The sequence below is a fragment of the Stegastes partitus genome, unplaced genomic scaffold (genome assembly GCF_000690725.1).
Source record: "Stegastes partitus isolate 25-593 unplaced genomic scaffold, Stegastes_partitus-1.0.2 Scaffold63, whole genome shotgun sequence".
Classification (NCBI taxonomy): Eukaryota; Metazoa; Chordata; class Actinopteri; family Pomacentridae; genus Stegastes; species Stegastes partitus.
The window spans coordinates 101,802-122,995 of record NW_007577794.1 but is presented as its reverse complement, the minus strand read 5'-3'; the positions used below and the strand labels follow the sequence as shown (position 1 = coordinate 122,995).

The following is a 21,194-nucleotide window of genomic DNA, read 5'->3' as shown; positions in this document are numbered from 1 at the left end:
CCCCCCTTCCTCCATCTGAAAGAAATGAATCATGGGAAAGAGGAAAGTCTGTGAGTCCTCGAGGAACTCACCAAAGTTTGTCACCATGGCAACAGGATGGATTAAAATCCCTGTTTCCCTCACTGGAGGCGGGATTGTGAGGGAGCTCCAGTCTCCGTGGAGACCTGAAAAAAAATAGAGAAACACCTTATCGCTGCGGTAACGACTGACTCTTTTTGAAGGTGTGTCAAAATGGACTGACCTTGTACAGATTTACTGTATGATAAAAAAAAACTTGTAAATATCCAATATAGCCTAACAGAAAACAGAAATGTAGTATTTTATATGATTGCATGGAAAGAATAACTGTGTAAGCTTTTATTAGTCGCTTTTGAAAAATGAATTTTTACTTTGTTTAAGTGTTTTCTGGTCAAAGATGGAGCAGTGACGTGCTCTCTTAGGCCCCCTCCCCCCTTCTCTTAAAAAAAATGTCCAGAACGAGGCTTTAAAGTTCTGTCAGTGTGTTTTAAAAAAAATGGTTGGGCCTGGGGTTTTTTTGTGGAAATTGTGTTTTTCAACACCGTCTCTGAGACAAAAATGGCTCTTTTAACTTTGTAATTACAAATCATGTTTGGCAAGCAACCAGATTGCAGTTCAACTGAATTATTTGCAGGGTGATCACTGTACGTATAACGGGTTTAGTGATTCCAAGTGCCAATAACATAGTCAATTATGTTTTTTTTTGTTTTTTTTATTTCAAGCAAACTATTCAAAGGCGTATATATTTTCCAACAAGATATTACCCCTAATAAAGTTAATGCGTGTGTATATAGTAGGGATTATTTTTTAACAGTCAGAGAGCCCTATACGTAACAAACAGTATATCCTCAACCTCCTGAAACTTTAGCACTTGATGTGGTTGTGTACAGTAAATCACTGTCGAGACCTAGTTGTTTGTAATCTGTGGTGTGATTCTGTGAGCTAATGTGTGTTTTTTGAGAATACAATCTTGGTGTGCATGAGCGACCTTGAGTGTCTGTGACTGGTGAGTGTGTGTGTGTGTTTGTTTGTTGCCCCTTGTGTCTTACAGTAATTGACTTAGTAAGGACATGAAGTTGCTGGATGGTACTTGTACTCTCAGGAATGTGGAAAGTTTTTTGCTTCTGCCTCAGCCTGGAACCAGACCAGAAAGGATTAGACAGTGATGCTTTAAAGACCAGAGGAAGAATTGTCATAAAGGGTGTGGTGACTGAATCAAATTTGACCCAGATTTCTCAGAGCTTTCCATGTTTCCTTATCAAAACAGAAACAGAGCGGGAAGCCTCCAAAGAAACGAGTAAAAATGCACTATTTTGTTGAGGTTGGAGGGAGTTGTTGAGCAGAAATATAGATGAAACCCTTTAGCGTTCACCCTGATTGGAAAAGATTGACTTCATTGTCCCTGCCAATTTGCATTTCTGCTAACTGTCTCATGGTCTACTGTATCATCAGTGTTTTATCCTTTCTCTTCCTAGGCCTCAGAAACCCTCATGCAGTTCAGTTCATTAGTCTCAGTTCTCAAACAGCAGTTAAAAGCGGGTCTGGGCCCAAGTCCATTTTAAAAGACAAAAGTGTATTTGGGCTCAGCCTGCGTACTACAGTGATAAGCCATATCAAACAGAAAAGCCTTGGATTGGAGGAAGTGTAATGGTTGGCAAAGGAGCATTTAGAATGTGTTGTTTTGTCTCAGAGTGTAGTAAAGACGGCATGTGTGAGTGTGTGTGCGCATTTGTGTGAATATAGCATCTCTTTTTCCTTGATCCTACTTCTTGTATCACTCGGGGGTCAGCATTGGTTTCCCCTGGCGATAGCCAATCAGTTCTTGCGTTGCAGTATAAAGGAATAATTGTAATTTTCAAGAAACGTCCTCTCTGGTTGGGCTCAGTATTGTGCAAGCCTGGGTGTGGGACAGCTCAACTTGAATACATGTTTGTGTGTGTGTAAGAGAGAGAGAGTGTGTGTATGCATGTTAACTGTCAGTGTAACCCATTATATTTTCATATGGAAACAGATGCGTGACTGGGAAAGGATGGATGTTAGGCATTGCAGAGCACTGGTCACCTGTTAGGCTATAAAGAAAATGGGTGCTGTTATTGTTTTACATTGACAGCCTGCTCAGCAAGCAGTTTAACTACACAGCAGTCAGGTCTCAAATACTAATCCTCTGCGATAAATATAGATGAACTAGCCATTTGTGCGACTTAGCAGGAACGAGTCTTTCTGACTTTGTCCACAAATAAGGAATAGTGGAGCGATTTCACAGGCAGGCTCATACTGTTTGAACCAGGTCTTCCACCCGTCACATAGCAAATGTAGATCCTCTATAAACTAGTTTGTGTTTAAGGCCTCACTCTAAAGGGTAGTGTTGAAATGTTTATAGTTTGTGTCACTGATACCCAGCCCAAAGAATGTAAAGGTGTTTTAAAGAGACTAATGGATGTTGTAACTGTTAATTATGGAGAACTTTTAGACAGGCTTTGTGATGAAGGAAAAAGGAGGGGTGTGAAAGAAAATGACAATTCTCACCACAAGTATCCACATACAGAAATCTGAAATGCAGTCTTACATATATGGCTTTGCATTGTAAAAAAAAATCCTTTGAATGTTTCACCATTTTAAACTATCGGTTTGTTTTTGCAACAGTGTGTTTCTGATGACATGTGGTTGGTTAAAAAAAAAAAGACAAGAGTTCAAAAACTGTTGAAATGTGAGGTGTAGGATATTTGATATGGGACACCATTGACAAGACAGCAAGCCCCCCCCCCACAGATACACAGATCACCTTTCCACTACACCATTTGGTTCTAAAGAGTTCTAGTTCTAGTATAATACTGTACACATACACAAAGCTAAGAACACCAGTATTCAGTGTAAAACGGTGCTATGCTTACCTGTACTGTATGTATGTATGTATATCCCTTCTTCTGCTCTTGAACTGTGCTCCTTTATCTACCCCAAAGTCAAACGTAATAATAATCAATATTTTGAAGCAAAAATGTTTGCTATTATTATAACCCCCCCTCCCCCCTCCTCTTGGTCAATTTGAAAATAAAAAAATTTAAAAAAAAAAAAACAGTTGCAGATATTAAACGTGACACATCTGCTGCAGTTCTGGTGTTTTCTGCTGTGTTGTCAGGCATGCTAGCAGCATGGCTCCAGGAGTGTCACACCCACCAATGAAATACTGACTTTGGAGAATACCGTGACTTCAATTTAGTGCCACCATCAGGTTCACATTAGTGGTTATGCAGACACACGTGTCTGCGTAACCACTGAAACTCTATCGGTGCGATCCAAATATAACTGCAAAACTTTTCGTGTTTAGTGTAGCAAATGATAGAATGCTAAGATTCTACACTTGGACAACAAAAGCCACCTGTTATCACAACAGGGCCCGAGGTTGGTAGCTAGACTTCTCCTCTGTGGTACCCCGGTGGTGGAACGAGTTACCAAACTCTGTTCAATCTGCTGATTCAATTGTAGAATTGTACACTTCTGTGATGAACATGGTAAACATTATAGCAGTCTTTGTGAGTACGTGTAGTTTGCATTTAGGCCTGCACAGAGAGCCTCTAGTGCGTCTTATTTCACAGAAAGAGGAGAATGAGAAAGGAAACAGGCACTCTGCAGTTGGTTCTACCATCACAGGTACTTCCTTTATTATTACAAGTCAACCAACTGTATCAAAACTGCAGAAGCTCCGTTCTGCCCGCTCTCTCACCAGTAACTGTCACAAACAAATGCATCCAGTAATAAAAACAAAAAACAAACAAAAACAAAAAAAGAATCTAAAGGCACATCTCTATTGTATTTACATTGCATACATTTTTGACATAAATCAAGTAAAAAGCACACAATCAGTCCTAAACCCTTGGCCACGATGGCTTTGCTAAAGAGGCTAAAGTTATCCAGAAAATACAAACAGCAACACACCAGTTAGTCTTTTGTTTTAAGTCACAGTATTCAAAGCTACAACACACAGGTGGGAGTCAGTGTTTCTGTAACTTATGGCTTTATTTTTTTGTATTATTATTAGGAATTATCGCTTGCATGCCACTCTTACTATGGCTCAGTTGTCTCTCTTCGAGGCTCCCAGGTGAGACGTACAGTGCTTTTATTTCAAGGCGCATTGAGAGCATGTTTAAAGTAGGCTTGCTGACAACTTCTCCCCAGCCCAGTGACAATGACTGAACTAAGATTTGACATTTTTTGGGAACTACTCTTTCTGAGGGTAAGTTGAGAAGAATGATACCACTGTTATATCTGACTTTTAAATACAGAGTTGGAGCCAGAAATGTCTTTTTTGTGTGTATGTGGGTTACACAAGAGTGCTTTTGTACTATACATATAATACGACATAGCGGAGTGAGTAACTTTAACTCAGAACGAAGTGCTTCATAAACAGATACAACAATTCGCTAAAACTGCACATGCCAAACCACAGAAGAACAAAGGTCAATGGGCCAGCAAATGGCAGTGAGGGATTTGACTGTAAAATATAGAAAATCCTGCATTATGTGTTGATGACTACATTACTACTAATACTAGCAACTGAAAGTTAATTTTTTGAGTTGAGTCTGCAAGTGGTGATTCTACAGAGGATCACCAGACTCATTCTTACCACACACAACTTAACATTTTTACACTTTGGGTACTAGGTTGAGCTTTAGAAATGCTGGTATGCAGATTTTGCTTTTGCAGTTTTGTTTCCACCCTTAACTCTAAACTAAACCTCCACTTAACACACAGACATGAGGATTTTCTTTCAATCTTCTCGTCTCACTCTCCACAAGAAAGCGTGTATTCCCCCAAAATGTCAAAAACATTCCAATAAAACAGGAGACAAATTAACTCAACATCTTGTCATCACCACCTCTGCTTATTTAGTGTCACCCCCCCAGTCAGTTATGTACATGTACTTGTTGTCTTTGCTCTCCTTAAAGCATCTTAAGATGTAATCTAAGGCTGAATGTGAGCCAGAATTTTGTATCTGATGGTTGGTTAGTGCTGTAGTCTGCTTTATATAGATGTGCACCTGAAATACCTACCACAGAGTTCGATATGCCGATGGGAAGAGTAGATAGAGGCTGAGAGCCCAGGGCAGGCTTGTATATATATATATTTATATATACACTGTCTTAGATGTGTGTGTGTGTGCATGTGTGTGCAGGAAGGCCAGCGTTTGAGCGTTAGTTTGAATGGACTTTGAATGTTGTTAGTTGTGGAGTGTGTGACAAAAGTAAGGGGTTGTGTACAGATGTGTCACACTGCGTTTCTGTGTTTGTCAGACATAGTCCTGGAAGACATCGGCCGTGTTCTGCAGTAAAGGCTGGGTGGGGGCTGTTGTGCTGCAGACTGAGCTCAGCCGACGTGACGCTGCCCTCTGCTGGTCTGGAGGACCTGGAGCGTTGCTCAGTGTCAGATACACCTGTTTCAGAGGAGCATGGATATGAATGCTTTTTCGCAAAAAAATAGTTATCATACAATTTCTAAGTGTGATAGACAAAATGCTAAAAACAAAACAAATACCATAAGTAATTCAAAGTTTCCTGTTACTTACATTCTTGGTATTTTCTGACAGCAGCAGTTCAGTAGTCTCCACCAGTTTTCTGAAGGAAGGCCGTTTCAAAGGATCATGGTTCCAGCAGGACAGCATCATGTCATACCTATGGAGGTGACATCAGGATTAGCTTTACACATCTGGGAATGTGATGCAATCCACTGAATACAGATAAAATACACACAGAGAGGCAGCTAACTACAGTTGTCTTCAAATTTATTCATACGCTTCCATTAAAGAAAAGGCAAAACTCACAATTGTCACTCAAAAAACTAGAAACTGAAAAAAAGTAAGAATAAATTTTTTAAAAATTGCTAAATTATAATTTTGTGAAATAACCATTGCTTTTGAATTGTGGCTGGAAAAAAAACAAAACAAAACAAAAAAAAAAACACAAAACAAAACTGTCCCAGACAAGGAGAGCCCTTTGCTGATGAGCAGTGGGCCAAAATCAAAATGCCTGTCAACAGGTGCAGAAGTCTGATTGAGAGTTACAGAAAACACTTGACTGCAGTGATTGCCTCAAAGGGTTGTTCAACAAAATATTAGTTTATCGGTCCCATCATGCTCGTTGGCTTGTTTTTTGTTTGTTTGTTTTTTTAAATGTCTGTTGAACCACAATTCAAAAGCAATGTCATGATTTTCATTAAAAATTTGTTTATTATTACTTTTGTCAATTTCAACTTATTTCAGTGACAGCTGTTTTTTTCCCTTCTTTAATTGGAGGGTATGAATAAATTTGAGGACGACTGTAGGCAAAGATCTATGTTTTGACTACACATCTATGCCAAATCATGCACCTTGACGACTGCATCACATTGCAATGTTGTATTTTTTTAATTGTGTTTTTCATTATCAGTTAATGGTATGGTGGTTAGCATCGTTGCCTTGCAGCGAGAAGGTCGCTGGTTCGCGTCCCAGTGAGGACACCCGGGATCTTTCTGTGTCGAGTTTGCATGTTCTCCCCGTGCAGCGTGGGTTCTCTCCGGGGTCTCCGGCTTCCTCCCACACAGTCCAAAAACAAATTGACTATATTATATTAACTGGTGATTGTAAATTGTCCGTAGGTGTGAATGTGAGTGTGCTTGGTTGTCTGTCTCTAAGTGTGGCCCTGTGATAGACTGGTGACCTGTCCAGGGTGTCCCCTGCCTTCACCCTGAGTCAGCTGGGATAGGCTCCAGCCCCCCTGCGACTCTAGTGAGGATTAAGTGGTGTATAGATAATGGATGGATAGTTCTATATATTTTGTTGCACATATGTCTTAATAATGTATTCCACCTCTGTGATATGTGGCACAATACCCTGCTTTATCGTCTATTTTACTTTAAATGGGAACATAATTTACTAAATTAACTTCATGCTATATTGAATGAGACTTGAAACTAGCAATTGAGACAATAACATCATAAAGACAATTTTTACTGAGGCAACAAATCAAAGGAGAAGCAGGTTCATTTTCTTGTAGACTTTTATACAATTTTACAGTTTTTTTTTTGTTTGTATGTTTTTGCAACCAGAGGTTTCCCCCTGTTGGTCATTAGAAAGAATGCAGGTTTTAGTTACATGATAGATATTTATAAGAAAAGCTAATAATGAAGGAGGCACTGGTGATAAATTAGAACCACAACAATGCGTCAAATAACTGATTTGTCGATGATAATAAAATGAATAACCAGCTATAATCTAATCGAAATTCCCTGGTTTCAGGTTCTTTAATGTAAGGATTTGCGGATTTTGTGAAGTTTTTTGTATACTTGTGTGTAGTTTAGTGTTCAGGGCTTGAACAAAACTAGCAATAAACAAGTTTTCTATTCAGGGATTATTTGAAAAATCATCATAGAAAACTCTCAGAGACACTCACATTTCAATGGGAGCAAACTCAGGCCTATTCATCCTGTGGCCTTCCTGAATCATTCTATAAAAGGCCGATCCAACCTGCATCCCAGGATAAGGGCTATTACCTGCAACACCACAACACAAAAATAAAACAATGGATTTGTACACTGCTGCAAGTTTCTCAATCAATATCATTTTGCATAATACGCTCCACTAAGTGACGCTGCTGCTTGGGAGCATCAGCAGAGTCTCTAATAACGCCCCGGTCAGCTCAAATGGATCAACATAATGGGCCAGACATTACGAAATACACACAACGGCACAGCACTAACTGGAAATGTTACCCAGAGAGAAGATTTCCCAGAGCAGGATGCCGTAGGACCACACGTCACTCTCGAAGGTGTAGACACAGTCAAAAATACTCTCCGGAGACATCCACTTGACCGGCAGACGAGCCTGCAAGAGGGAGAGCCATGATCCCCTGTCCTCATTCACAGAAACATTTAACATCTCTATAAAAGATCGACATTTTCCATATAGTGTATTAAGGAGAAAAGCTTTTCCACAGCTGTAGATGAATTCCAGTGAGAAAATACTCAGCAAATACTTCATTTAAGCTTGAATGGCAAACATTACAATATCCCTTTAGAACCTCAACCACAAAAAGTCTCATTTGAGCATTTAAATTGAAATAAACATGTAGAATCAAGTGATTTTGATGAAATCTTAAGCTTAGATTTGGTTAATTTTCCAGACAGAAGGTGAGCCCCACATTACACATTCAAGGAGCGCCAGAACGCTGAAAATCTGAGAATTATTTCCTGTTTTTACAGTTTCTGGCATGAATAAATAGTGTAATTTTGACGATGTTTTAAGGACAACATGCTTTTCATGCCCACTGGTGGGTTTTGGGGTTCCAAGGGGTAATATTACACAAATCTTCATGTGCAAATTAAAGAGGATTTGCTGTATTTTCTTGTCTAATATAATATTAAATGTATTACTTGACTTGACAAAACAAACAATTGAACAACATCGCCCTATTTTCAAAGAACCGCAAAAGGCATTTTTCTCTACTTTCTGATATTTTGAAGCCTAAATGACAGATGGTTAATCATAATGAAAGTAATAATTAGTGGCAGCCCTACATTCTTTCACATGGATGCATTGTTTTGGTGAACCGTTCAGGGACACAAAAGAGAGGTATGCGCGGGAGTCTTCCTTTTTTTTTTTGATTTGCAGACTGAGAGGGAACAAAAGCAGGGAAAAAGCGAGTAACAAGTGAGGAAGAAAGGATGAAGTGGAAGGGGAGGGGCAGACTGACACAGACTCACGTTTCCCCGGAGCACGTAGCTGGCGTCAGTGGTGATGTCTCGTGCCAAGCCGAAGTCACAGATCTTAGCCACCCTGCCGTGAGTCAGCAGAATGTTTCTGGCTGCAAGATCCCTGTGGATACACTGCACGCGCATGCGCGCGCACGCACACACACACACACACACACACACACACACACACACACACACACACACANCACACACACACACACACACACACACACACACACACACACACACACACACACCGAGGAGGAAAGACAAACACGGAAATGAATACCGTAACCAGTTTCTGGAGTAAATCACTGACTCACAGAGCCCACATACAAATGAGGTGAGGCATGTAAAGCTTGTTGCAAACCGTACAAACACAAGGGGCAGACTGGAAGGCTTGCACAAGAAAAAAAACAAAACAAAACACTGACGTATTCTATATGACAAGGAAAACTTGATTGAAGCTGAAGTCTGTTTTTTTCCCTTGTGTGATGGTGAGTTAGGCAGAAAACAATTTACAGGATTGGAAACATGTTTCTTTTCATTTATCTAAAAATAGAATTCGTTTCTAAACTGCATCTTAGGGTGGATGTCGTCGTCGAATTTGTAAGACAGAAGAAAGTCACAGCAGCTCTTTTTAATGTTCATTTCGCAAAACAACTAGACTTATATGCAAATGAGTGTTCTGTCTTGCACTACGACTGGAGTTATTACTTCACACAGTTTAACAAAAGGACTGTTGATGTCTAAGAAAAAGAGAAAAAAAAAGTCAGCACACATTTCTGTTAGCCTGCCACCTGTTTGTGTCTGTGAGAGACAAATCTGCCGTGGTCAACCAGACAATGAAGCCGTGGGATAAAAACTGTGTTTGATTTTATTTTTTATTACATGAACTGATTCATGGTATTCATCGCTTGGTTAGTTTCTCAGTGCACTTTGGGGCAAAGCAACCACCATTTTACAAGCTTTTCTTGGTCGCAGTTTTAGTGTAAACTGTCACTTCAAGCAATTTCGTTGTGTTTGTTCGCTCCTGTCACATTTTTAATCACTGTGGGGTTTTTTTGTTTTTTTTACGGCAATATAAAGTCCTGCAGCTCAATGTAAACAGCACAACTGTGGTTAGAAGTAGAGATAAGTCAACATTGCCTTCTGTGCAACATGATGGTGTTACAATGCCTCAAATCTTGAATAAGGGAAATTGAAACTTGATTTACTTTGATTGCTTCCTTTACAAACATTTTTTTAAGAAAAAACCTGCAATCAACAAATGCAGCATTTTCCTTAATGTCCACACATGTGACCAGTACTGAAGAAATGATGACTCTAAATAGTATAGATCTTTTACTACTTGCGTCTGTTTCCATTAGTGATGTCTGATCTAGGCTTTTTTTTTTTTTTTTTGCCAAAAACCGATATGCCGATGTTGTCCAACTCTCAATTTCTGATTGCGTTATCAACCAATACCGATACCGATATATATGTGGGCTATTTAATTAATTTCAGGTAACATCTAGGGCTGGTCCAAATAGCAATATCTGGACTCCGAATATCTGGGACCAAATAACAACAAATATGACAGGATATTATTCATTTACTTATATTATTCATTTCTTTATTTACAAACACGGTAAAGGGCATTTAAAGAAACTCAAATACAAATTGAATACAAATTTAGAAAAGGACAAATTTACCGAATGAATTATAATATATTAACAATATCCATCTATCCATCATCTATACACCGCTTAATCATCACTAGGGTCATGGGGGGCTGGAGCCTATCCCAGCCAACTCAGGGTGAAGGCAGGGGACACCCTGGACAGGTCACCAGTCTATCACAGGGCTACACTTCAAGACAGACAACCAAGCTCACTCACATTCACACCTACGGACAATTTAGACTCATATATATTTAGAGTCTAAATTGTATATATATATATATATAATATAAATATATATGCAAAACAGTGCCACATATTTACAAGAACGGACTTTGAGTAGCCTACCTACACTCTCTTCATTTTATGTGCCAGAAAGATGAGTTTGTCAAAATTTTCGGGCAAAAGTGAACTCCTGGTTTTGTCGACGATGTAGCAAGCCTTCGAGAAAATGCGCTCCGACGGAGTGGAAGTGGTTGGAACACATAGGCAGTGTTTGACTGCTAATGCCAGTTTAGGTCTGCGGTCACAGTTCTGTTTCCAGCAATAGCATGGATATCGCCTGTTTTTTTTTTTTTTGTGGTGGCATCTTTTCTGCCTCCCGAACAGCGTACCGCTGGTCTGGTGAATTCGGACCTCAAAATTAATATCCGGATGTCAGCACAACGACTAATTATTTGGATTATTTGGATCCAGCCCCAGTAACATCATAGCCTGTTAGTCAGGCACAGCGCGAGCAAGCTTGTTACTGCAGCCACGCTTGTTTACATGCTTCACGACGCAGTTTGATGACATCCTCATTTGCGCGCTGCGAAATGCAGGCATTATTTTATCAGTTGTCATCATAGGCAAAAAATCGGATAACGATATTGACCGATATTGCATTTTTATGCCAATAACTTCCATACTTGTCTCCTATCTGCTGTGTAAACACATTCTGCAGAGCTGACTCACTAATGGCTTCCTGATTAGGCCAAGGAGCGCAGATTTTAATTTTTTTATTTTTTTTTTTATTTTTTTTTTTTTAAATCAACAAATACTGGTTTGTGCAAACTGCTTTTTTCTAGTCGTAAATGAGAAATATTGAATAAGGGATTTTGTTTAGGGTTGCAGGATGGCTCGGTGGTTAGCACCGTCGCCTTGCAGTGAGAAGGTCGCCAGTTCGTGTCCCGGTTAGGACGCCCAGGATCTTTCTGCATGGAGTTTGCATGTTCTCCCCATGTAGTGTGGGTTCTCTCCGGGTTCTCCGGCTTCCTCCCACAGTCCCAAAACATGCTGAAGTTAAATGGCGATTCTAAATTGTCCTTAGGTGTGAATGTGAGTGTGCTTGGTTGTCTGTCTCTAAGTGTAGCCCTGTGATAGACCGGCGACCTGCCCAGGGTGTCCCCTGCCTTCACCCTGAGTTGGCTGGGATAGGCTCCAGCCCCCCACGACCCTAGTGAGGATTAAGGTGTATAGATAATGGATGGATGGATTTTGTGTAAATATCACAATTTTAAGCCTAGATCTGTTTTCAAATGGAGCGGTGCATCAAAGGACTGTTGAAAAGTGAATTATTTTTTCTTTGTGTTTTTACAGTTTCTTGTTCTGATAAATGGTGAAGGTTTGGTGATCTTCTAACAGACAACATGCCTTTCAAACCTCTTGGCAGGTTTTGGTTTTTCGAGCGGTAAAGTGTAAACTCAGGCCAGGATTACTTACTACTAAAATAAAGTGAATCACTCAAAGCCTGACAAGAAGAGATTAGAGGTTACATTTTAAGTGGCAAAACTGACGCATATTTGAACCTTAACAAAATGATTTTCTGGCCAGATAGGGGCAGCAGAAACAAGCTGTGAACACAAAACTGACATATGCACAGCATCATCAGTCATTTGAATAATGTCTGGTCACTTGGCTAAATGTAACTCCAATATTCACTGCCTTTATAGCTCTAGTAGGAGCCATTTTATGTTTTTTTTAGAGTACTACTCTGACCACCAAGTGGTACATCTGAATCTATCTGCATATTAATTCTGAACTTTGATCATGGAAATTGGACATTTTGTTTGAAAGCATATCGCAGTTCATCAACAGCGGCCCATCACTGGCTTTTATATACGCCATATAGTCTCTACAGCTCTGTTTGGATCTCCACCAATTCTCCTTTAGCTGCTGAATGCTCCATTATGTTCACCAGACAGTGTAGTTTCTAACTTTGCCTGCTGCTTTGTGCTAAGTAGGTAACATTGCTGATGAGATTACAGCAAGCAGACTGATTCAAAACAGCAATGTGATTGCCACAGAACCAAAACAATACGCTGAAAAAGGCTAAAACGCATCACAAAGGTGAGAGGAACTGCAGAGCTGAGTGATAATCGAGGGATAAATCTCTAGGTTAATGGTTGCAAGTGTAATTTCTGCTACGGTTGATATATAAACCTTAAATCGTGCAGCTTTAACATCACAAGAAAGAGGGCTTCAATTGCGTGCAGTGTAAGATCGGCTGTAAATGCAGCTTCACTGTATGTATAGAGCTGACAGCAAGGTTTCCACATGAATGTTGGCCCTGAGCCATGGCATGATTATAAACCAGCAGCAGCACTTTTAAATCTCTTCTGCAACTACTCTATAAATATTAACAGGGTCTATAAAAGCCTTACATTCTTGGAGGTAATGTACTCCATTCCTTTGGCCACCTGGTAGGAAAAGCTGAGGAGATCCTCGGCGTCCAGAGACAGCTCATCAATGTCATCTGGATAAAGATTGCACTGTCAGCTTTAGTGCTTGAAAACAGACTTTGCATGCTTGGTTCTGCAGTGTATTATAATCAGGAATGTGGAGGGAGACACTTTGTACCTGACTGGGAGGACCTCTCCTTCTCAGACGGACGCATGGGCATATATCCTGCACCGGCCACCTCTCTGCTACACACAAGCACACAGATAGACACCCACATTAGTAGTGAAATTAACCACTTTCAGTTGTAATCACAGTTAAGAATCCACATGGATATACACCTTGCAGGCTCTGTTTGGTTCAAGACGTTGCGATAGTAACCATCCCCAACTTGGGAGTTTAGGAAGGACTCTCTTTTTCTTCGCAGGAAGTTGAGGAGGTCTCCATAGCAACAGTACTCTGTGATCACCAAAATTGGGCCTGGCAGGATCCAGAGATAAAAAAAAAAAAACAAAACAAAAAAAACCTCAGTCGCTGATTTATAAACCATGACAGCATATAACAAAGAGAACGAGACAAAAGATGATGGCAATGCATTTGCAATGGACTTCGACACAAGGGAGGACATGTGATACACTCTGTCTGGGTTTTAACAGCAAATCTGTTGAAAAGCCAATCCATATTTTTGTGTTAAAACAAGCTGAAAGATTTGTGTCAGTATTGGTTAAGTTAACGTAAAGATTTTTTTGAAAGCCTAATGGCCACAAAAACAGACATCAAGTGTTCGGTGTTCTCGTAATAACTTACTCACGCATATTTGTGTGGATGTCAATCAAAATGCTGCATTACAATCAATACTGAGGTCTAGACGGGTAAAGAGTATTGATTGAATGTGTAGTAAATTTGTGACAAGTCAAATTGCTTCACGTCTTCGTATCGGAGATAGAGGGTACTGACTGTTCAATATCTGATTTTTAATAAACGGCCATGATTGGTTGGACGCAGCAGCAGGTCAGCACATCTCTAAGTTTTCTAGACAACATAAAAACAATCAATAAATAAATAATGACTATAATAAATGAAATAATGAAACCAGAGTGCCGATACAAGATGTGTTTAGAGTCGACACCTAATAAAGGCTGGAACATGTTTAACTGAAAGCTATCTTGTATGCCAGTCTTGCAAGTGTGTTGGAAGCGTTGGTAGCAGCTCCTCTCACCTCCGACAGTGCACGCGCCCAGCAGGTTAACGATGTTCACGTGGTTTCCAAGGTAACTGAGAACCTTCAGCTCTGACATCAGCGCCTCCTTCTCCGTGGAATGAGCGTTAGCTGAGGTGACATCAGCAGATAATGTTAATAAACGGAAGAAAAAACAACTAAAAAACCTTATTTTTAATAATTTTTACCTAATGTTAAAATGTTCTAAAGTATTTCAGAGTTTCCCAGGTGTGATATTATTAGATTATTTATACTGACGCAGCATTGTGGATTATTTTACTGCTGTGACTGGTGGAGGTGAAGCTAGCTGTAGCTACTTTACATTCAGTTATTTTATTTGTAGTCCCATGGTTCCCAACCTAAGATTTGGGCTCCCTCCCACAGGTCATGACATTGATCTGGGGGTATATGAGATTATTAATGGGATTTTCAAAGAAAAATAAATAAATTAAAAAATAAAACCTTGCATTCATTTTTTAAAAACTTTTTTTATCTTCAATATTTGCTTATTGAATAAGTTCCCCCTTTTGTCCTCAAACAAACTGAAACTAGAAGAGAGAAAATGCTTCTTCTGTGCAACTGCAAATAATTCATAGATACTTCAAAAGGGGCAAGAGTCTCTTCTGTAAAAAAAAACAAAAAACAATAAATCTGCACTTCTCAGAGCAACCATGAAGCCATCAGCTGGGACATGTCGTGTGCAAAACAACACACAGGAGAGAAGTATGGGAACAAATTAAAGACATTTACATTTTTCAGATTTTTTTTCTCAATATTGGTAGCACCTGTGAACACCTGTAAAAATGTTGTACATGTTGATGTTTTTTTTCAATTTGTATATAAGTCCTTCTTGTTTGTGCTGACCTCCTGTGGTTTAACTCCTCACCGTGCTGCAGTGATGTGCAGCATCCAGGACATTACAAATGTCCAGTGGTGAATCGAGCTTGAAACTTTAAACCAGAGAGGGCAGCAAAACACTGCTTCTCAGCCTGCTGTTATCATTCTTTAAGTACAGTACCTGAATACTTAGGTTCCACTCCTGTATACCATGTCACTTAATGTGCGTTGTTATGTAACTCACAGATGCAGTAAAAGACAATGAGACACAACAGACTCACGTTTTAGCATCTTAACAGCGACGGTTGTAACAGTATCTGCAGAGCACAGTCCATACGCTGTGGCCCTCACTACCTTTCCAAACGCCCCAGAGCCCAGAGTTTTACCTTTAAGTACACAAACATCATTCTGTTAGCATTTTGTAATTACTTAAGCAACAATCACACTAGCAGGCCTGCACACGTGCACGCTTACAAATGTCAACATACACAGCTACACAAACATGGATGCTGTCATACCGAAGCGTAGCTTCTGCCTGGGGAATTCCCACTTGGAGTCATATGGCAGCTGAGTGGGGTCAATATATATGTAGTTGTTTCCATGGATGCTCTCAATCACCTTCCACTGGATTTGGAACTTTGGTTTCTGTTGGTTTGGAGAGAAGTTATAAAGAGAAAAGTAATGTTAGAGCACCTTACTGGGATTGTCTGTTTTGTGTGATTGTATTGCTGATGTTTATTGTCTTTTCTCATTCCTCCTAACATGGAGGTTTACATTACTCGATGCACTTTAGTTGTCAGCCCATGTCTAGACTTTCCCGTGATGATCCCACTGCAGATTCATAAACTAGTTTTCAAGGAGTCTGACTCATCCGAGTTTAGTGTGAGCAGCGTGCTCAGGGGGGTAAATTAATGGCTCGAGGCGTGATCAGAGTGTCAAAAAAATCCTTTAACTACAGCATGTCGGCACTCTGAATGGCTGATTGATGCAGTTCAGTTTCATTAGGACACATTCACGTTGATTAAAAGGACATACTTTCACAATTATCTGCAGAACATAAAATTTGTTACCAAATGCAGAACGAAACATGCTTCTAACTTTAACATACTATAAACAGGATGGAGGCATGAGTCATTAGTAAATGAGAATGGGCCCTTTGCCAGAAACTACTCAAGCCATTTACTTCTCTATGATGCAAACCCTATATCAATGCTGCTAGATGAACTTAATTAAACATTGATGTCTACAAACTTTGAAACTAACACATGGCTTTGAAAGCGACTGATGGCCATAGATTTTTGTGATTTACATGAGCCTGTTTATGACCCTACTATCAGTCGATTAAAACTGCAGTTTATTTTCTGTCTTACCTGCATATACTTATAGAGCAGCACCACTAGAATGAGGCTGAGTAAGACTCCAGTTGCCACCATGCCAGTTAGAAGAGGCGTGAAGAGTTTATGGGGGACAATGCGTTCTGTGAATAGACACACACCAACAAAACCACAATAATAAATCATTATCAACACTTTTTACTGGTAGTTACACAAACGTCATGCACACACACGGCCACATCCTCTTCCTCCACCATTAAGACAGACAGCTGCAGCAGTGGTGTTTGTTTGTGTGACAAGGATTAGTGAGTCTACGCCATATAATCCCCGCCTGCATAGTCAGCATACACTAATCTTATTCAATCTGTACCCAGGAACCACACACCTGGCCTCGGCAGACGTGGGGTCGACGGGTTTGTGTGTCTGTGTTTGTGCAACGTGTTTGTGTTGTGGTATATGAGATAAAGACCCTCCCCTGCCCAGACACTGACGCCTTTACTGGGTCAGCTTTTTAACACATGTGCATGTGTCATAGTTAGCATATCAGCTATACAGTGTGTGGTATTTGTGTGTGTGTCATACCGCTGATGGAGAACAGTGTGTAGGCCTCTTCCCCCTCCATAGAGGCCACACACTCCAGGGTGTGATACTGAGCGTGCTCCTTGCTGACATTCAGCCGACTCTCCACCTCACTCCTACCGAAGGCAGACTCTGTCAGCATGGCGACCTCCGGTGTCTCCCATTGGGTGGCATTGGGCAGGTGTGAGCATCTGTTGAGCGGTCAAAGTTGCTTAAAATCATTCTTCTACCTTTTCTCCAACATTTTCCTCTCTACTCTAATGTAGAGCAGATTTGGCATTTATGACTTGATGGACTGATTACAGTCGAAAGTAACAGGGAAGACTGAGTTTCAGCACACTGTGGTTGCATGAAAATTGTGTACATTTCTGCTGTTTTGTTCTTCGAGCTTTCTGTTTTCCTACAATGTCAAAACTTGCGCATTCTCTAAGCTAGTTGTTATTGTTGGACGCTGCTCTTTGGTTTTTAGACTTATGGAGTCTTGTCCTCCACACAGACTGCAGTCTCTTTCTGCTGCCAACTTCCATCAACTGGCAACTGGTCTCCTCTAACTGAAATGAGTGTCCGATAATTACGCAGTGTATTTAAATGGATGCTTTCTCGAAGTAATGCAATCTTTCTGCCATTTTATCAAAAGAATATCTGGTTGTTTTGCACCAGCACAAGATAAATGTGTAATTGTCACAACAGGACAACTCCCGAGCTAACGAGATAATATACTTGTGATTAGCTAATCAGCTGCAGTAATTACAGTTAATGATGTCAATAAATCAAGTCAGATTTGAAAAGTAAATCAAATTCCTATTTTACTAGGGCTCAAAATGTGTTAAATTTGATGTGTGCGTGAATGCGTGCGTGTGTGTTGGCCAACTGTCAAAAAAAGTTGTGGTTTGTTTGTCGAAATGCTAATAAGCTCACAAGGCCACAAGGTGACATAAACCAGTTAATCAACTTGTTCCGCTCCCTAAAGCATTTCCTGCTCTCACAGAAACTGCCAGACAAATCAACACAAAATGAGCCACGTTTAACATTATCGGCCAAACTGACACGAACATAAAATAATAATCGTGGGATAATTCATTATGTGACGCAGTAACTTCAGAGTACCTGCTTTTAGTGTATGTTTATTCGTTCACAGAGGCAATTCTTAGTGTACAACAGATCACTATCTGCCCTGATCACTATCTCACCAATCACTTGTGAATTATGACTGTGTTGAAACAGAACTGATGATGGGAGAACAACAAAGCAAAACGTTAAAGCTGATTCACATCCAGATCATGATACTTGCAGTGTTTCACCACCTCCCCAGTCTTTCTCCCTTTAAGCTAAATCTAACAAGGCAAACCAAGCAAGATACTCACGGATGAAAGTAGTGCAATATATTTTTGGCTTACCTCGTGTGGGGCAGGTCACAGAAATACCAGCTGATTTTAGGAACTGGGTATCCTGAAGCAATGCACCGTACTTGACCATCAACAGGCCCCTCCTGGGCAATGATAACAGGCTTACCTTGCACGGAACAAAATAAGACACATATTTCACACATACGCCTACAATATATCCTGTAGAGTCCCTGTATGCTACCACCTGTGGTGCTGCTACAGAAAAAGCAGCCTGCAGGAATTCACAGTGTCTTATAATGACAGTATGAGGTTTCCTCTTTACACCTCCAAACAACTGCAGCACAAGCCAAATGTTTGTGTATGTTGTTGTAACCGCCTGTTCGACTGTAATACAAAGTGTTACAAATAGATGTATGTGTAGGCTTTATAAATCTGCACACAGTTTTATTTTAGCCTCAACCTAATGATTGATTTCAAAGTACGTGAGAGCTACTTACTGCTGACATACACGTGAAAAGAATGATCAACAGATGCATCTTCGTGACTTGCTGAGAAATTATAGATCCCTCCCTCCGAGCCAAGAACCCTCACTAGTCTCAGCTCACTGGTGTATCTGAGAAAATAAAAACAAAATTAGACATCTGTGCACACACAGCAACTTACCGCAGTACTGGCATACTCACTGTACCTGTATTTGCGGCGGTGGATGGTGATGACGTGCTCTGTGGTGTTGAGGAGATGCTTGCCATTGTAAGACCAGGACAAGGAGCTCGGTTCAGGGTAGGCATCAAACTCTACCCTGAGGCTCAGGCTCTCCCCCTCCTTAACATCTGCCTGGATGGGACCTGGACTTCCTAACAAGGTGATGAACCCCTGATCTGAAGAACACGATATATTGGTTTATTTGTATGAACACAATAAATATTATTTGGAAAAATATGACACCTCAACACAGACTTTGGGATGTTCTTCTGCTGCACCTTAGGATGATCCTACAAGTTATAAGAGATGTCTGGAGGGAATATTCTCAGGGGTTTACAGTACTCTATCATACTATCATAAACAAGAAAGCCATAAAGAACTCTTGTTGGATTCCAGTAGGAAGGCTTAAGAGCACAATTCAAAGAAGAGGTTGCTGGAAAAACCTCTAATAACTCCAAAGGGGAGAAACTCCTCTTTTATAAGATTTTATGTAGAGTTATGTGTTGGCCTAACTGACACTTTACACTTGCATTTATACTTTGCTTTTTTATGTTATTTAAAACAATGGTATTGTAAATGTGCACAACAAGCATACACCAACAACAACAATAATAAATAGTTAACTCAAAATAATAAATAGATGACAAATGCTTGGCTAAAATGTAAAAATAGTTGTTTAAAGTAACAACTACTTATCCAAAAAGAACAAATAGCTAGCTAAAAGTAGAAATAGTTTGCAAAAATGAATATGTTTGTTTAAAGTAACAAGTAGTTGGCTGAAAGAAAGAAATAGTTGGGTAAAGGTAATTAATAGTTGGCTAAATGGTATAAAAAGTTGGCTTAAAATAACAACCGATAAGCTAAAAGTAATAAATGGTTTTCTAAAAGTATCCAATAGTTTAGTAAATGTAATTAATAATTGACTAAAAGCAATAAATACTTAGCTAAAAATGACAAAAAGTTAACAAAATACCATCTAAAAGTAATAAATAGCTGAAAGTTAACTTTATACAGTTGAAACCATAAGTTTACATACACTGTTTTAAAAGACACAAAACCTTTTTTTTTCTCACCATCTGACTTTAAACATGACTAAATCTTTTCTGTTTTTTTCTTACTTTCTTCAAAGTCAGAAGTTTACATACATTTCCTTAGTATTTGGTAGCATTGCCTTTAAGCTGCATGACTTGGGTAAAATGTTTTGGGTTTCCTTCCACAAGCTTCTTGCAATAGTTTGGTGAATTCTGGCCCATTCCTCCTGACAGAACTGGTGTAACTGAGTCAGGTTTGTTGGCCACCTTGCTCGCACTCACCATTTCAGCATTTGATTTCAGCTCATGTCCATAGGACATGTCTTCAAAAATTAAGGTCTTTGTCCCTGTGAGCATTTACAAATTGCAATCTGGCTTTTTTATGTTTCTTTTGGAGCAATGTCTTCTTCCTTTCTGAGTGGCCTTTCAGCCCATGTTGGTACAGGACTCATTTCACTGTGGATAATGACACTCTCTTACCAGCTTCAGCAGCATCTTCACAAGTTCTTTTGCTTTTGTTCTACGCTTGACACTTTATCTCTGGGACACAGAACCCGTCTCTCCTGAGTGGTAAGATGGCTGGACATTCCCATGGTGTTTATACTTACATATAATTGTTTGAACAGATGAACGTGGAACCTTCAGGCATCTGGAAATTCTACCCCAGGATGAACCAGACTTATGGAGGTCTATAATTATCTTCCTGATATCTTGGCTGATTTCTTTAGATTTTCCATGTTGTCACAAAAGGAAACAGTGTGTTTGAGGTGTGCCTTATAATACATCCACAGGTGTACTTCCAGTTACCTCAAATGTTGTCAGCTAACTTATCAAAAGCTTCCAAAGTCATGACATCACCATCTGGGCTTTCCCAAATATTCTGAAGGCATAATAATCTTAATGTATGTAAACTTCTGACTTTGAAGAAAGTAATTAAAAAACTCTCTAAAAAAAAAAAAGTCTCTCTCTCTCATTATTCGAATGTTTAGCAAATAGAACTTTTTTTTTGGTAATCCTAACTGACCTGAAACAGGAAAAGTTTAATCTGATTTAATGTCAGATGTGTGAGAAATAAAAAGGTTTTATGT

The 21,194-nt window shown here is 39.7% G+C and overlaps 1 protein-coding gene across 2 annotated transcripts in view; it reads right to left on the bottom strand.

Annotated features, from left to right (window-relative positions):
* Positions 1 to 3,647: 3,647 nt before the first annotated feature.
* kitb (KIT proto-oncogene, receptor tyrosine kinase b) overlaps positions 3,648 to 21,194 on the bottom strand; it is a 24,425-nt gene continuing 6,878 nt past the window's right edge. Inside the window, exons 6-21 of one of the 2 annotated variants that reach the window (XM_008275988.1) lie at positions 19,062 to 19,251; positions 18,871 to 18,986; positions 18,425 to 18,539; positions 17,031 to 17,218; positions 16,485 to 16,591; positions 15,633 to 15,759; positions 15,396 to 15,500; positions 14,278 to 14,388; positions 13,400 to 13,538; positions 13,239 to 13,306; positions 13,043 to 13,134; positions 8,749 to 8,871; positions 7,759 to 7,870; positions 7,440 to 7,539; positions 5,579 to 5,684; positions 3,648 to 5,446 (exon numbers count right to left, since the gene is read on the bottom strand). In XM_008275988.1, the coding sequence (XP_008274210.1) occupies positions 5,303 to 5,446; positions 5,579 to 5,684; positions 7,440 to 7,539; positions 7,759 to 7,870; positions 8,749 to 8,871; positions 13,043 to 13,134; positions 13,239 to 13,306; positions 13,400 to 13,538; positions 14,278 to 14,388; positions 15,396 to 15,500; positions 15,633 to 15,759; positions 16,485 to 16,591; positions 17,031 to 17,218; positions 18,425 to 18,539; positions 18,871 to 18,986; positions 19,062 to 19,251 (1,943 nt within the window). In that variant the 3' untranslated portion in view covers positions 3,648 to 5,302. The remainder of the gene's footprint in view (positions 5,447 to 5,578; positions 5,685 to 7,439; positions 7,540 to 7,758; positions 7,871 to 8,748; positions 8,872 to 13,042; positions 13,135 to 13,238; positions 13,307 to 13,399; positions 13,539 to 14,277; positions 14,389 to 15,395; positions 15,501 to 15,632; positions 15,760 to 16,484; positions 16,592 to 17,030; positions 17,219 to 18,424; positions 18,540 to 18,870; positions 18,987 to 19,061; positions 19,252 to 21,194) is intronic. The other variant, XM_008275989.1, reaches the window with a different exon arrangement.